Source organism: Pholcus phalangioides, unplaced genomic scaffold (genome assembly GCF_987345545.1).
Source record: "Pholcus phalangioides strain wild (caught in Gottingen) unplaced genomic scaffold, Ppha-v1.0 ptg000024l_1, whole genome shotgun sequence".
In the NCBI taxonomy this organism is placed as follows: domain Eukaryota; kingdom Metazoa; phylum Arthropoda; class Arachnida; order Araneae; family Pholcidae; genus Pholcus; species Pholcus phalangioides.
In genome coordinates this window covers 9,932,787-9,950,374 of record NW_028301616.1, presented here as the reverse complement: position 1 = coordinate 9,950,374, position 17,588 = coordinate 9,932,787, and the positions used below count along the sequence as shown (strand labels likewise).

The 17,588-nt window shown below is 35.0% G+C and overlaps 1 protein-coding gene across 1 annotated transcript in view; it reads right to left on the bottom strand.

Annotated features, from left to right (window-relative positions):
• LOC149068708 (A-type potassium channel modulatory protein KCNIP1-like) overlaps positions 1 to 17,588 on the bottom strand; it is a 146,743-nt gene that overhangs the window by 26,397 nt on the left and 102,758 nt on the right. Inside the window, exon 4 of the mRNA XM_089250697.1 lies at positions 6,147 to 6,217. Coding sequence (XP_089106823.1) covers positions 6,147 to 6,217 — 71 coding nt within the window. The remainder of the gene's footprint in view (positions 1 to 6,146; positions 6,218 to 17,588) is intronic.

The following is a 17,588-nucleotide window of genomic DNA, read 5'->3' as shown; positions in this document are numbered from 1 at the left end:
TCAACGACGCGAGGCTTGGTATTATGCATAATCACCGGTAAATGCGATAATTTTTAGTGCTTATTCAATTTACCAACGGCGCTTGAGTACTACGCACAATCACTGGTAAAAGTGATTAATTTAAGGAAATTTATCAAATTTACAACGATACTTGGATGTTATGCATAATCACCGGTAAAAGTGACAGTTTTTTCTTTTATCAAGTATTAAATTAGCCAACAATGCTTGGGTACTATGCGTAGTCACAGGTAAAAGTGATAAATTTAGGGAAATTTATCATATTCATCTGCGACGTTTGGGTACTATGTATGATCGCCGGTAAAACTGATTAATACGGCTCAGATTTTTATGCCCCAAAAAATGAAACGTCGTTGCTGATCGGTAAATCCAGGTTTTTTAATCCATCATCAACGACGTTTCATCTTTATGCATAAAAATCCGAACTTCTAGTGATTAATTTAGGGAAATTTATCAAACTTAACGAAAATGCTCTGTGATTATGCATAATAACTGGATTTATCACATTTTCCGTAACATATATCTAACGAATTGTTTTAATTTCACATTGTCTAGCTCTGTTACCATCTCTAAGAAAATGTGGCCATTATTGAAATTCAACTTTTCTGTAAAGAACGTTGTATTTATTTCTAAGCTTGTTTATATGATAAACAATCATATGATGAGTTACAGCCAAAATCACAGCCATTAACAGATTAAGATCTTTCTTCAAAACTTAGGATCGACCGTAATTAGATCATCATTTGCCGTAAGACCGACTGAATTAATCGAAAGCAATTATGATCAGAGTGAAAAGCATTAGCAGTGATAAGCGGTGAAATGCTTATCAAAGGAGGAATTTCTCCTCCGGGGATGTCTCTGAACTCATCTATGAGCTTTATTCATGGATGATTTCCAGTTTCTGGACGAAAGCAATTGATTAATATTTGACTTATTCATATTTCAGATATGTATAACACGGGGTTTCATCACATACAGTCGAATCCCGTTTTAACGAATACCGATATAGCGAAAATCTCGTTTTAACGAACACTTTTCTAATTCCCCCAGATAAGCTTACATAGGAACAAGGCATAAACCTGGAATTCCTTTATAACGAAATTTCGTCCTAACGAAGTGATTTCTTGGAGTTCGTTATAACGGGATTCGACTGTATTTTATTCAATTTGGGGGTTTCATTGTTATTGTACGCATAGCCAAATTTTCTTTCCTCGATTTATCTTCGCACCAGCCAGCGTTCGAAACCTTCGTATTACATAAGGTTTTCATTGTGATGATGACATTGGTGGATAAAAATCAAGTTGTTTCACCTCAGCCACAAATCGCCGGCCGGAGCTTCATGGGCGTTTCGGACATAGAAGAGATTAAAGAAAGGTCCGGGTCCAATCGCGAATGATTCGCTTGGTGCAGCGTCTTCTGTCGACAAAACCTTGAACTATTTTTTTCTGTACCAAAAAAAAAAAAAAATCCTCCTTCGTGAAAATAACTTTTTTTTGCAAACCGCATTTTTTCAAATTCACCAATTCCTTCAATTTTTATGAATTTTTAACCACGTATTTACGAATTATGGGACAGCCTGCACAATACCTATTGATCCCTAGGTTTCGCTTGATAGAGCGCAGAAAAAAAAACGTCAATAAACAGACTGTAAATAAAAGATTCTCTGTCAACTCATGCGGCTTTAGTTCATTATTTCAAGCCACTATTTCAAAACAATTTCATCAAATGGTTGCAAAAGTTTTTGCGAAAATTCTTTAGAAGTCTCGGAGTATCTCGCTGAACTTAAGATTTCCGTTCTGATCGATGATCATGTCGAAACAATCGGTGTGTAGGATTTTCTTTCATTTCACATAATAATCTGTAAAACGTCGGAATAATCGAAAATAATCGTTTTAAGAAAGAGCGGCAACTGGAGAAAAAAACTCCATAACGATCGCTATTTGAGAAATCACTTATCGGTGCGATTGGCAGTTGAGTGATTGGAGGCGACAGAAATTTCTCTCGATTTCTTTAGCGATACGTTATTTCTGTAGGTTCTGATTGTGACAACTCTTCATTGATCATTCGGTTGAGTTTATATCGACTCTCAAGAAAAATAATGTATGCATGAGTATATATAGTGTGTGAAAAAAGTCCATTCTAATATAAATTTCGCTTCTGGTGGTGAAATTCGAAATTTGATATTCAGCATAGATTGAGTACAAAATGGCATTCAGAGAAATAAATAGCTTGAAATATTCACTTGATCGCGGGAAATTTCCATTTATTGTATGCAATTAATGTTTTACATTGAATAGTTTGGTTCTGGAAGCAGGGTTGAACCACTCTCCAAAAATTTACATGTCCGGTCGGGGATGTAACTTAAAATATTGAATATCACACAAAATTTTACATGCCCGAAAAATATTAACACTGGATTTACCAAAAAAAAACAAGGATTTCACAATTTTGTATTCAATTTGAAGGTAATATTTTGGTTTCGTATATAGGCGATATCGGAGGTTTCTTTTACGAGGATTTAGGATTTATTTTTAGGCCGGGATTATACACTATAAAAGTTTTGTAAAAGTGCTTGTATAAAACATGAAATATACATCGAATAAGCTAATCGGTTCCATTCGAGCTAATGCAACCGATCAGTTTATTTGTTGTATTTTTCCAAGTTTTATAAAATCAATTTTACAAAACTTTTACAGTGTAATCCCGGCATTAAACGAATTTGGGATATTTAAGACAATTTTGATTTTTTAGATGACTACAATTTTCTTAAACTGATTTTGGATTTTTTCAGACGATTTCGGGTTCTTTTTAGGTGATTTTAGATTATATGTATCTAAGGCCGATATTACACCTTAAAAGTATTGTAAAATGCTTTTATAAAACTTGAAAAATACAACCAATGAACTGATCAGTTGCATTAGCTCGAATGTAACCAATCACTTATTCGTTGTATTTTTCAAGATATGTATATAAGCACTTTTACAAAACTTTTATAGTGCAATTCCGGCCTAAGACAACTTCATGTTTTTTAGACAACTTTGGATTATTTTCTAGACAACGTTTTTGATTATTTTCTCTAGAAAACATTGAATTATTTTCTCTAGAAAACATTGAATTGTTTTCTCTAGAAAACATTGAATTGTTTTTCTAGACAATTTTGCATAATTTTTTAGACAATTTTGCATAATTTTTTAGACAATTTTGCATAATTTTTTAGACAATTTTGCATAATTTTTTAGACAAGTTTTCTTATGAAGCCTTAACCTTCCTTGTAATTATAGAATATTACACTTGATTCATCCTATACGAAAGTCTTGGGCCTTGTAGGATTTAGTTGAATGTTGTTCACCTCTTTTTTATTTGCAGACCACTGAAACTAAATGGAAATCTTTGCAAACGGGTATAAATTGAAGAATCTGTGAATCGGTAATTAGAAAAAAAAAAGTTATTTAGAATGAATTACTTAAAGCTGAAAATTTTAAATAAAATAGGAGGGAAATTTCCTGTAAAACTTTCTGGCTTATTTCAATTCATATATTCGGTCAAATTAAGTTAAAATTTTCGCGAACCGCGGCATAACGGGGAGCAATAACTTGGGTCATCACGTCAAAACAAAAAATTAGGAGGGAAATTTCCTGTTACCTTCTAACTAATTATATTTCATACTTTTATATTTGCTATTGTAAATACCAGAAACTGTTTCAAGCTAAGGCCCTGCCCAATTGAATAAAATCGAAACTATGTCATAATTCTCAAAATAAAACGATCGTTGGTTTTAAACCAATGTGTGGAATGGAAATGAACATCTTAATTTTTTGTAGTACATACACGTGTAAATTTCATGCGCCAAAATACTGATTGATACTCTTTTAGATATTTGGTGCATAAAATTTACACCTGCATGCAGCATAAACATAAATAATATATAGCATCATGACATATTTTGTTCGTTTTTATGTTTCGTATCAGTTTGAAAACCCACAACCACATTCAATCGAAAAATTATAACAGATAGTTTGATTTCTATTCGATTGGTGACAGCAATAATTGCAAAAATTTATCCCTTTCGAACACTTTATAAACTTTATAATAAGACCATAATATATATATAAATATTTGAAAAAAATGTATATTTTTGCGTTTTCATGGGAACTATGAAGTATTCTTTTATTCCATGAATATTTCACTCTTGAAAAGTGAGGTTTTTCGTTTTCCCAAACAGCCCAGTTAGAGCAAGCATATCAAGACCGCACCGAGCTGCTGAATATTAGGACAGTGAAAATAGATAAAAAATACGTACGTTGAGACACTACACGTTTGCATCATGGCTGCCAAATTAAGCAGTTCTGTAGAATTTCGCGCATGTGTGTGGGAACACTTCCATCATCGTCGATAAAAAAAATAAAAAATAAAAAACGATAATTATTAATGTTTTTTTTAATGCATCGTGCATGTGGTCGAAAAGAATTTGTATCGATATTTTTACATGCCGGTACAGAGTTTTCAGCAGGTTTCTAATCACTAGACAGTCCGTATAGTCAGGTTTTCCCAGTAATTGGTGAATTTTTTTTAGCGAAGGGCCGCTGTAAGTCTAAGTATCTCCTCGAAGTTTTGCTGACTTCAAAAGGGCTGACTTCGCTAGGAGGGGATATTATCACTTCTTAAACTTGTCCAAATGTTTGCATATACAGGGTGCACAGGTAACAGCACGCACGACGTTTTGCTGGCGAACCATTGGTCCTGGGAGCATACTTTCAATTAGAAAAAGTATCCAGATGACATTTAAAATTCAGATAAGCATTCACGTTGCAAGGAGTTATGTAGTTATAAAAAAAACTTCTTATACGGGCACCTTGTGCTCAGAAACGCAATAAAAAAGTTGTTTCTCTGCTTCTCTCCTGATGATAAAAAAATCCACATTTCTAAGTGCAATATTCGCAGAGATATTTGAATTCGAAATGAAAGCGGAGGAAATTTGCGGAAAAAACAGCATAAAAAAAATGCGGACTCTGGCTTACGGTCATTTGAACAATACAATTTCAATATCTTGAAACGACAATGGGACTGGTTTATCACATTTACCGACACGGTATGGTGATTATGCATAACATAATCGCCAAATTCGGTACATCGGCAAATGTGATGAATTCGGTACGATTTATCATGTTTATACCACTGACGCTTGTGCATAATCACCGGAAAAAATAATGAATTTAGGGAATTTTATCAAACTTACCCCAATGGTTAGCAATTATGAATTGTAACGGGATTTATCCCATATACATGCTAAGATCCCTAAAAAACATTTAGCCAGAAATTTCAGAAGTGATAATATTTCCTGATGACTTCAATCACAAGAATTTACAAAACGTCGGTTGAATACCGAAATAGCGATGGTATTCTTTCTGAAAAAAAAAAATCATCAATTATCTCTACAGTACAACCAGATCCTGGATCTGCTGGAACTAGAGAGCTGGTATATGACCAGCCTTCCATTCCTATGCAAAAAATTATGAAATAATAGATGAAAGTGACCATGAAAGTGGTATCAAACATGAGTGATGCACGAAATCATGGAGGAAAAAAGAAAAACTCATGCCCTTTCAAAACTCTTTTTTTTGTTGTCAAAATAACAATTTTTTGGCTTCAACTCATTCTCAACTATATATAAAGTATATATATTTATATATACTTCTGCCATTTATTCAGTGACAATAACCCTCTACGTGCCTTTGACAATTTTTACACCGTATTGACAATTTTACTTTCCTTAGACAATTATTTGACTATAATTAGGAAATTTTATTTGAATTTGGCAATTTTTTTTGTGATAATTGGTGATATCCCATATGAATCCTGATTTCCGTATTTCTATGGAGGAAATATGGTTAGCCTGTGTGTTTACCGTATTGTTTGTATCGGTACTTTTATACCGGAACACCTATCGCAGGCAAGATGGAAACTCTTCGTGGGCCGGAGGTTGTGCAGCCCTGCTGGGGCGGACTTCAATTGGGAGGGGGGGGGGGGTCCGACACAGAATAGTATTGTAATAATGAGGATAATATATTATTATACTTAAATTAATGAATGAGAGTATTATTGAAAACGACAGTAGTCGTAGTATTAACCTGAAAGTTTAAAGTACCATTTTTCTCCTGGTCGCAAGCTTTGAACACATAATGAGCATACTGCGTCGCATCTGCAATTATAACAATAAAAATAACGAATATAATAATGATGATACAATACCTGAAATTAAATATAGTATTACAATAAATAAACTGATTATTACTTTAGGTTCACAAACAATATCACAAATATCGTGCCATATTCTTCATAGATTTCTGCATGTGCAACTAGCTCCTCAGAGAGCGGGCAGATCTTCAACATAATACTTACATAACATAAAAAATTCAAGCATTTATAATCTTCATTTCAAAATACAAAAGACGGATGGCGGCAGCAACAGCGAGAAATCGAACAAGCACAACTCTGACAACATGAATACGTCAGAGGCCACACATACAAAAACACTGAATACACATTCTGGCATGTACACGTTTGCAGGTTACGGGGGAAAATATTTCTTCTCCCTCACTCACAGGGCTTCCCTATGTTGAGGCTCTGATTTTCACTCCCCTCTTTTTTGACGTCAATGGCTTAAATTATATACAACATGTGCTGTGAATACAGGGTGTTAGTAAATAGTTTAAAATTTCATAAAAATTCAAAAAAAAATTATATTTCAATGAGGTTATACAGTATAGCAAAAGAGTTCACATTTTTGTCGATAGAGGACGCTGCACATATTTCCGGCAGGAGTGATAGGACACGAACATTTTTTCAATCTCTTCTGTATCCGAAACTTTCATCGAGCTTCAGCCAGCAGAGAACAACCGTATAGCTGAGCTAAAACAACTTCACCAATAGTGATCCACCGATATCCACCAATGAGCGAAATTCGATGTTTCAGTTTCCTCCATTTATTCCCCATTAGTCGTATTGTAAAGGACTCTGATTTTCGGTTTTGCACTTATTTGCATCCGTGCAGGGTTCACTATCGACGAAAATTCGAACTATGGTTAACGTTCCAAAAAAAAATCCCTCCTTCTGAGAATAACTTGTGCACAAACCGTATTCAGATATACAAATTCCCACAATTTTTAAGAATTTTTAAGTAATTTAAGAATGTATGGGACACCTTGTATATAGGGTGCGAACCTTGGTTTAGAAAAATTGTTTGTCTTGAGGTTTACTCCTGTTCCTCCCATTTCAGAGGGGTGGACAAACAAAACATTTTATCTCAATGAACTGACATTGCCCATCCAGGCCCGTCATTTGGGGGGGGGGGGGCGCTGGATTTTAAAAATACACTACAAATGGTATATATATATACACAAATATATATATATGCGTACCTTTAGTACATGCTCCTTGCCCCCACCCCCCGGAAAAAGTTGAAATCACGGCGCTGTGTGTCCATCAATATAATTTTTTCATCTGGATCCATAATGAAAACCTTTTTGTAATGAATTTCTGACAGTCTTGAGGGGGTTACATACAGCTGCCAACACTTGAAATATTTCGAAACGGATGACGAACATCGATGAGTATACATATTTTTAGCTAATGTTTTCGAAATTCGGCCATAAAACATCACTTCACGCAATACATCATTCCAACGCTGTGAAAATTTTCAATTTCACTTTCAATAATAATCAAGCTAAATACCAAAAAAAAAAAAGAAAAAAAAAAAGGAACCCAAGACTTGAACCAAATCGGGGAACAGAACTAATAAATTGCAACTGCAATTTGTTGTTGATGTTGTTCTTCATTATCTATGACCCACAAACATACGATTCATCCAAAAAAAAGCGTGGAACCTGTTCAGATTCTCAGTGAAATTAATTACCCGGAGCTTTGTGGTAAAAATAACAGCCCATTCGTTTCCCGAAATTCAGGAAAAATCTGTGGGAAACGATCTTCTCTCTTTTCATCATGGCGGATGTGTTTTTCTAGTTTCATGATTGAGTTTTGGCAACACCTAGCGTCATGTGTAATTGATCTTTTTTTCGCTCTTTGTAAATGAATAAATACAACTCTCCAATAAGCTTTACGGCTGAAAATATTAGTTAAGTAAAGATACGAATGTTTTTTTGATCAAACAATGCTATACGGTGGTGTTCTTCAACCACTGGTCCGCGGACCGGTGCCGGTCTGCAAGGAATTTCGACCAATTCATACAGATGCTACGTGAATTTATTTTTATATTAATACCGTAAGACTGGTATTACACTATAAAAGTTTGATAGAAATTATTTTATAAAACTTGAAAAATCTAACCAATAAGCCCATCTGTTACATTTGAATGAACTTATCTGATCCGCCTATTGGTTGCGTTTTTCAAGTTCTATAAACGAAATTTTATCAAACTTTTATAGTGTAATACCGGCCTAACTCGTAAATGATTTTGCTTATTTCCCTCTTGGCATTAGTAGTTATGCGAATTATTTTTTCCTATTTACTTTTTTGCGGGTCTGTGTGTGTGTGTGTGTAAATTATTTCGCCAATCTTATTTTTCATCGGTCTGCAAATTATTTCTTCGATTTATTTATTTTTTTGCCGTTTCTCAAATTATTTTTCCTGTTGATTTATTTTTTGCAAGTTTTCAAATTATTTCTACTATTTTTGGTATTTATTGTTCGTCGGTTTGCGCATTGTTTCTCCAATTTGTTTGCATTTCGCTGACCTGCAAATTATTTTGGCATATTATATAACTCCTTTTTAGTTTAGTTTTAGTATTTATTTTTTATTGGTCCGCAAATTATTTCGTCTAAATTGTAACTGCAACGAATTTATTTTTTTGCTAGTATGTAAATTATTTCTCAAATTTATTAATTTTTTGCCGGTGTGCAAATTTTCTTCTATTTTCGGTATTTATTTTTTGCCGTTCCTCAAATTATCTTCTATTAATTCATTTTTTTGTCTATCTGCAAATTATTTCTCCCATTTATTTATTTTATTTCGTTTATCATATGATACTATTGATTTATTTTCGGCTGATCCGCAAATTAATTCTCCTATTTTTGACATTTAATCTTTTGCTGCCCATACAATTATTTTCCCCCATTTACTTATTTTTCCTGCCAGTCTGAAAATTATTTCTCCTATTTATTAATTTTTTGCCAGCCTGCAAATTGTTCCTTCCTACTTCTTCTTCGGGTCTGCAAAGTATTTCTCATATTCCGGTATTTATTTTTCGCCGTTCCTCAAATTATGTCACCTACTAATTCATTTTTGGCAGTCTGCAAATTATGTCTCCCATTTATTTATTTTTTTCCGTTTCTGAAATTATTTCTCCTAAGAATTTATTTTTTGCCGTTCGTCAAATTATATCACCAATTTATTTAGTTTTGTCGGTCTGCAAATTATTTCTCGCGATCGTTTATTTCTGTCCGCAAATCATTTCTCCTATTTACTTATTTTTTTGCCAACTGCAAATTATTTCTCGGCCACTCCGTGAAAATGCTAAACTTTTTTCACTGGTCAGCAATTGTAAAGAGGTTGGAAAGCACTATTATACAGGATGTCCCATACCTCTACCGTTGAGGGTAGCTCGTCGAACAAGCATTTTTTCGAAATGAAGCCCAGGGTCACGACCTCCTTATTCTATGGATAGGTGCATTAATCCACTTCAGAAGATTCCAAATTACGCTCACATCACGAAGCATGACGTGGAAATTTCAAACACCATGCGAAGGCCCTTACACACTATTTTGACGGGACATGGTACCACGTCACGTCAGAGTAGTGTGTTGTGGCTTTTACAGAGAGGTAAAACAAATTCTTCCTCTGAGTCCTAGACAGTTATGGAGGAAAAAGGAATATCGTTCGCGAGAGCGCGCGTGAACGATATTTTATTTTATTATTATTTCTTGAATGTGCAATAGTGCATTGAAGCCATGTTTAATATTAACAAAATAAGGATGACGGCAATCTTATGGTCATCTCGCGCCATCAAATAATGAAAAAATTTCAAGAATAAATAAGAGATTTAGGCTAAATTTCAACCACGGGAGTTCCAGGACAATCTCTTCAGGAACTAAATTGAAAAAAAAAACAAAAAAAAACAGGGTAATGTGAAATGAAAATATTGATACTTTATGAATAAAATGTGAATGTGTCAGAATGAGATAAACGAGTTCTAATGTTACTCGTTTTCCCGATCCAGTATTTTTTGTATAGAAAATAAATGCGCAAAATATTACAGAATATAAATGCGCTTCCGGAAATTAGGAAGCTTTGCGTTAGGGAACCTGCTGCCACATATCAAACAAGAACAAAACTATTTGTAAAAAAATTTCACAATTGATTGTTGGTTTTTACACCGTTAAAAATTAACACTATGTAATGGATAATATATATATATATATATATATATATAATTAGGAACAAAAATTAAGAGATATGAAGATATAGAATGAAGAAATAGCAAAAATAGATTTTTGAATGACGAAAGCGCTGGTGCTGTGTTCACTTGTTCATTCAAAAATATATACTTAAAGGGTAATTATTTGAAGAAAAAGTGAATACAAGATGAAATTTTTTGAGCGTAAAATAGAACGTATGCAGGGGGTCGTCATCAGGGGGACATGTATGGTTCGAAAACAGTAGGCGTTTCTGAAGGGTGGCTATGCCTGATTGCATTAAAAATGCCAACCCTTGTTGCCCGACGCAAACCATGCATGGGGTTTCTCCGATGACGACCCACTGCATAGGTTCTATTTCACTCTCATAAAATTACATCTTATATTAATTTTTTCTTGAAATAATTACCATTTAAGTATAACTAAATATAAGTACTACTAATATAAGTTATACTACTTTTAGTATAACTATTAATAATTACCTTATATGTACAAATAAATACAAATACAAATACAATTCGGGAATGAAAGCGGGTAATCGGGAATGAAAGTGATAGGGAGTTGCTCCAGACCAACTTAAACAAGATTGCAGCATGGGCAAATGAATGGAGCATGACGTTTAGCGTAGATAAGTGCATGGTCGCTCATTTTGGTTCGAACAACCAACGGTTCTCTTACGAGTTGAATGGTGTCACTATCCCGGATGCAACTAGAGTCACCGATTTGGGAATTCTCATTGACGAGCGACTTAAGTTTTCTGAACATTGTTCAGCGGTTGTCAAAAAATCGAATAGAATGCTTGGTCTCATTTTCAAAAAGGTCTCTTCGCGTTCTCCTAAAGTCATTCTTCCTCTTTTTCGAGGCTTAGTTCGTCCTGGACTGGAGTATGCTGTAAGGTTTTGGAGACCATACCTACAGAGGGACATAGACTTGGTTGAAGGGGTGCAGAGAAGAGCTACGCGTGTCCTTATTGGCACACAGGGCTTGAGTTATGAAGAAAGACTTCATTTTTTGAATATGTTTACATTGGATGAACGCAGGTGTCGAGGAGATATGATCGAAGTGTTCAAAATTTTCAATGGGATGGATAGGATGGACCATGAACTTTTAGTACACCGCCAATCGACTGCTTTTACAAGGGGACACCAGTATCGATTGGTGAGGGACAATGCAAGGTTATGGTGTCGCAGGGAATTTTTCTCCAATAGGGTTGTTAATAAATGGAATAGCTTACCCCCGGAGGTAGTAAATTGTAACACAATTGACACGTTTAAAAAGAAATACGATAAACATGTTGGGGTAAATCGAGAAGCTATCCATTCTTAGAATAAGACAACCATAAGTAATCTTTATGGGCATCGTATAATATTTTATCATGTGTATATATTGTTTGTAATTTGTGTTAATTGCATTTTTAATTGGGTTGCTGTATTTTTGAAACATATGACAACCATATTTTTATGGGCATCTTTTTATCAGCCACCTCGTTGGGCATTTTGCCTGTTGTGGCGTTGTATTTGTATTTGTATTTGTATTTGTATAAAAATACATGTTATCAATGTCATACATTGTTCATTTTCAAGCCACACACTGGTTTGATACTATGTATTAATTCGATGGTTCTCAACTGGTGCTCCGCGGAGCCCTAGAGGCTCCTTGGGCACTCCCCAGGGGCTCCGCGGCAGCTCGATGAAAACAAAAAACAGACACAAAATTTGAAGAAGAAAATTATAAATATTTTAAATAATAAAAACAAATCAGTAACTTTGATGAATAAATAAAAAAATAGGCCTAGGGGCTCCGCCATAGAAATTATAGACCAGAAAGGGCTCCGCGTGTCAAAAAAGGTTGAGAACCGCTGTATTAATTAATTATACTTGAAGAATTACAAAATAGTTCTGTTTTTATTTGATAGGTGGCACGCAACATGGATATGTTTCTCGCATGATAAAATACTATAATAAGTTAGAAGGTTAGAAAGAGGAAACTTCCCTTCGTATTATTATTTTGTTTTTTCGGTGAGCAAATTATTAACTAATTTGTTCATTTAATCTCACCGGTCCGCATATAGAAGAAGGTTGAACAAAACTGCAATTAGTTAATTAAATTACTAGTTTTTCAGGAAATTTCTTCATCCATTTCTGAACACAATCCCTCATCAAAAATGGTTTTTATACACATCAGTAATGTCTGTTTAACGGCCTTCTTTGGACACCAGCAGGCAATACCATACTCCTTCCACCATCATCATTTCTTTGTTCCCAATGATTCACCTTCCAATTCTCACTGAAAGAAGTGAAAAGTCTTCTGGGAGACTTTTTTTTTTTACAGCACACTTTTCTTGAAGATTCCGGGAGTCTTTTCCTGATGTTCCAAGAAGGAGAATATCGAAAAAATTCCTTTTTTTCTTCTAGCCAAACTATTGACCCCTTTACGAGGGAGAAAAAAAGGAAGGCAATTGTCGAAATGGATGACCAAAGTCCATTCCTTGATGGTCATCTGGTAGATTGGGTTTGATTCATTGATCATTTATGATGCTGATCTCATAATTGAAGGACCACGTGTCTACTACACCCTCGTATTACTCACACCGTCATGTCCAGACGGGCAATAGACATTTTATTCCTGTTGTTTTGTTTTTAATGTCATCTGGTGGTTAGTGGTGATACTTTTATTCCTTTTTTTTAGCTGTATTAAGTTTATTTAGCTGTATAAGAATATACAGCTGTATACAGTCTATTTTCTCTGTACATTAAAGCTCTGTTGTGATGAAACTTTGTAAATAATGTCAATAATTATTGACAAATGGAAGCAAAAAACAACCATAAGCCATCTGGTGGTCAGTGGCGATGCTTTTGTTACTTTTTTTAATTGAGAGGTTTCGTATGCAGTCAAACTTGGGTATAACGATCTTAGTTGTTATGACACCTTGTCAATAATGTCAACAAATATTAATACATGGAAACAAAAAAGATGGGAGAAAATCTGTCGTAGCATCCAAAGTCATTGCGTTTACGTCGACGTCTTCTGCCATAAATGGTGTTGGCTGAACCATCTCAGTCTCTCTCTCTGTCTCTGTGGTCGTTGTGGATTGGGGATCACGATCCAAAGTATGATATGAATTAATCATAATAAGTCCATAAATTTTTGTAGTTTAATGATAGTATCTAAAATCCTGTTGAATATAATCTCTTGAGTATCACGAGAGGCATCCATTTTTTTCGATTAATGATGTTGCCTTTAGCAAGGTAAGGAAGACATTAAGATTCTCCTCAGCGAATAGGATCAAAGTTATTTGATCGGCATTGTTTGAATTCGAGTTCCTAAAACATGGTGGCCTTGGAGAAATGCCCAACCTGCCCATGTGTGAATCAAGCTTTTCTATTGGCCGTAAAGAAACGATGCAGATGAAATATCATTGGTCGAAAAGCTCTAACTCTTTCATAAAAGGAAGAGTGACTAATACCTAAAGTTTTTTCTTCCGAGAAGCTCACGTAGTTTCAACGATAGATCGCGAGAATCGCTATTCAGAAGATGTATAATCCATAACATGGACATTCTTCACTTTAATAGCAGTTAGTCTAGGAAATGGAATCGAGGAAATCCTTGCATCTAATATTCACAGACAAAACAACCATTCACATTTCATGATCCGGAGAAAACGCCTTTGTGCTACGTGTATTCGTCCATAATCGTACTTCGAATCATTGTAATAGATGAATGTTGAATAAATGTTTTCCGCACAGCTCCGCACCTATTTACAGACAATCCCTCCCTTTCCATTGCCGTGATTTACCGATGCTTCCAGAGCATCCCAGAGACAATTTTCTCTCTAGCTCTAAGCGAAGGATGCGAAATGATTGCACGTTACCGAGACGCAATATGCATTTTACCTTTATGAGTTTTGTCATCTTCTCTCTCTATGCTCAAGGGATATTCCCTTTTTTTGTTTTATTGCGTGTGTTGTTTCTACACGCTTTTGCTTCCGTGATTGTTTCCCTGAAAATGGGTATTTTCGAGAAGGAAAAAAACCTCTCCATCATATTCCTCTAGCTCTTATTCTCCCTATCGCTGTCGATGATAGCACATTTTAGATGTCTTGAATTATGAATTGCTTTTTTCCCCCTTAGTTTCTTGTACTAATGTCTATCCCATTTGTCAAATATACTGCTACGAAACACTCTTTCAGCTGCTTCGTGTTTGACATATTTTTTAAGAAGATGGAAATAAATATTCGGTAAAATCTTAGTAAGCCATTGTTGGGAGGAAATGGCTGAGACATTTTGGCTCTTTTTGTAATGGCTGCAGATAATCAAAATACATCAATTATTACTTAGCGACGTTGAACAGCAACTCAGCAGTTAGCTTCTTACTATTTATATGGAAAGTTATTTCTCAGGAGCAAATGTGTCAGCGCTGAATAGATTTTTCTCTATTTTCTCAAACATGGTTTCACAAATGCAAGTCAGCTTCTCGCGGAAACAAGTTTTTTCACCGAGAAAATTGATCCCATGAAAATCCCAAGTTTTATCCCCAGGGTTGCACTGTGGTAGGCTGCTGAAATTGGTTTTGCTGTGGATTTGTTTTTGTTTTGTTTTGTTTCGAGGCGATAAAAGCTAGGTTTCCTATAACTTTTTTTTTATTCTGAACTCGTGTTTGTATGGAGTTTTGGAATTTGAAGAGAAGTGAAGGAAACAAAGAATTATGAAAATTATCGGCTGGTTGTACAATATTGTTTCAAATAGAATAGGAGGCCAATATGAAGATGCAACGGTAAAAAAATGAGAAGACACATGAATAGTCAGATGAATAGACATTAAAAAGAAGAAAGCAGAAATAGACAAATAGGCAAAACCAACAATAGACAAATCAGTGAAGGCATTTCAACGAAAATAGAAAAATAAGAAAATTAAAGAGGTAGGAAAATAAAAAGTGAGGAGCTGCGTAAGAAGAGAGCAAAGAGAAGGGTAGAAAGGAAGGGAAATGAAGCGGAGAAAGGATTCAATATACAAAACGGTGGGAAAATATACAGAGCGAAGTAGAACAAATATAAAGAGAGAAGAAGCTTAGCACCAAAAATAAAAATAGACTGAAGGAGAGATAAAACGGAATACTAAAGACAAAAAGTACTAGAATAAAGATTAGAAGAAAGCTTGGTGCAAAAATTGCTTGAAGAAAGGAAAGGAAGAAAAAGAAGAATCAGAGGCTTGAACTACATAGCGAGAGAAGCAGAAATAGACAGAAGAAAATTAGAAACATTCGATAGGGAAAAAAGATCAATATAAGTACTGTAGGCAGAATGAGAGAGGAATGATACAAAATAAATAAATAAAATAAAAGTAACGAATAGTAGAAGTAGAATAAACGAGGAGAGTAGGCATGATGCATTAGAAAGAAGAAAATGTTTATGAGAAGTAGAAAGGAGTTTTAATGAGGAGTGACAGAGTAGAAAGGAGGAGAAAAATCTTCGTACAAAAAGAGAAATGGACATAGGGATAGACAGAAGGATGTAGAAGAAGACGGAAGAGAAGGAGAAAGGGCATAGTACAAAATACAAAGAGATAGAGGAAGAGGCAGAAAAACAATAGAGGTATTGTAAAGAGAAAGAGTGTGGTTGAAATACAAGAGTGATGAAAAGATACAGAGGGGATGTCTTTGAGAAGTAGAATAAAGTTTATATAATGAGAGAAAGCTGAGTAGAAAAGAAAGAAAAAGAGATAGGAAACGAGTAGAGGAATAGAGAAGAAGAAGTAGTATGCAGATGTGCAGAAAAAGATAGAAAGATGGGTAAAAGAAAAGGGAAAGGATTAAGGAATCGAACTAGATAGTGAGAGAAGTAGGAATAGATAAAAAAAAAAATTCAGGAAAAAAAGCAAAAGAGAGCCGAAATTAGTGAAAAAAGGGGATAAACAGAAAAGAAAACCGGGAAGATAAATGGAGAGAAAGTAAAAGAGTGGATTAAATGCCTGTTACACAAAAATAAGATTGAGAAACAGCAGAAAAAAAAACAAAAACTTCTAGCAAAGAAACAATTAATAACATGAAAAAAAGGGGAAAAAGACAATGTCCATCACAAGAAAGACAATGAGAAGACACTAAAAGTAATTGCGGGTATGAAAATCAACTGACTTTGAAACATTTCCTTTAACTTTACGATCCCCGTCCTAACAAGTGTATTTAGTTATTCACGCGACTGAATCACGCAAAAATTGATTGCATATTCATATTCAGTTTCCTACCTCATCTCATATCGAGCGTATTTCCCAATTGGCGACAAAAGCAATTTGCCGCCTCAAACAGGAGATATTCGGAAAGTGGAGAAAAAAAATCGTTTCGTTACGATATAATCGACGATCCAATTAACACTCCCTCTCTCCCAACTCGACTTCGCACTTTTGTCTCTTCCCACGAGGACAAGAATTCGAAAATGCGCGTAAGTGACGGAAGACAATGGAACTCATTAGAACAGTTTCAAGAAGTCGTTTGATAGTTTTAATCACGCCTAGGGAAAAGTGTCAATCCTGAACCAGAAAGCGAAGCTTCCAAGGAAAATGCTTCTGTCTGGTAAAACGTCTCCGAGGAAACTGTCTACTTTTTTTTTATTGTATCCGAGTATATCTTGTCGTTTATTGGTCGAAGAAGGCAGAAGCCGCAGAGTTTGTACGAGGTCGAGGGGAAACATCATGGAAACCCGAAAGCAATAAACAGTAATAAGACCGCAGTGAATCGGACTCAAGGGAACATATAGATGCAGAATGGAAAGAAGTAGTTTTTTTCTTTAACACATTAGTGACCTTTTCCGTCTTTAATAATGGCTACTACTACTTAACCTCACGTGAAAACTCGTACACATTCCTCTGCAGAATTTCTGACGAATCGGCACATGCCGGAATGTGTCTTCCGAGTGTATGTTCCGAGCCTACAACGTATTTATGTTGTTGAGTTGCGCTTGTTCAGTGTTCATGCTGCCATCTGCCTTCCATTTTCTGAAGATGGAAATGTTTGAATTCTCATTTTATGTCTGTATCGTGTTGTAGGTCTGCCTGCTCTCTCTGGAGAGATTTTTTTCAAATGTGAGACAAGCTTGCATTTGCATCTCGAAGCTACAACTTTTAAACCACAGGGCCGTCTTAAGAGCATCGT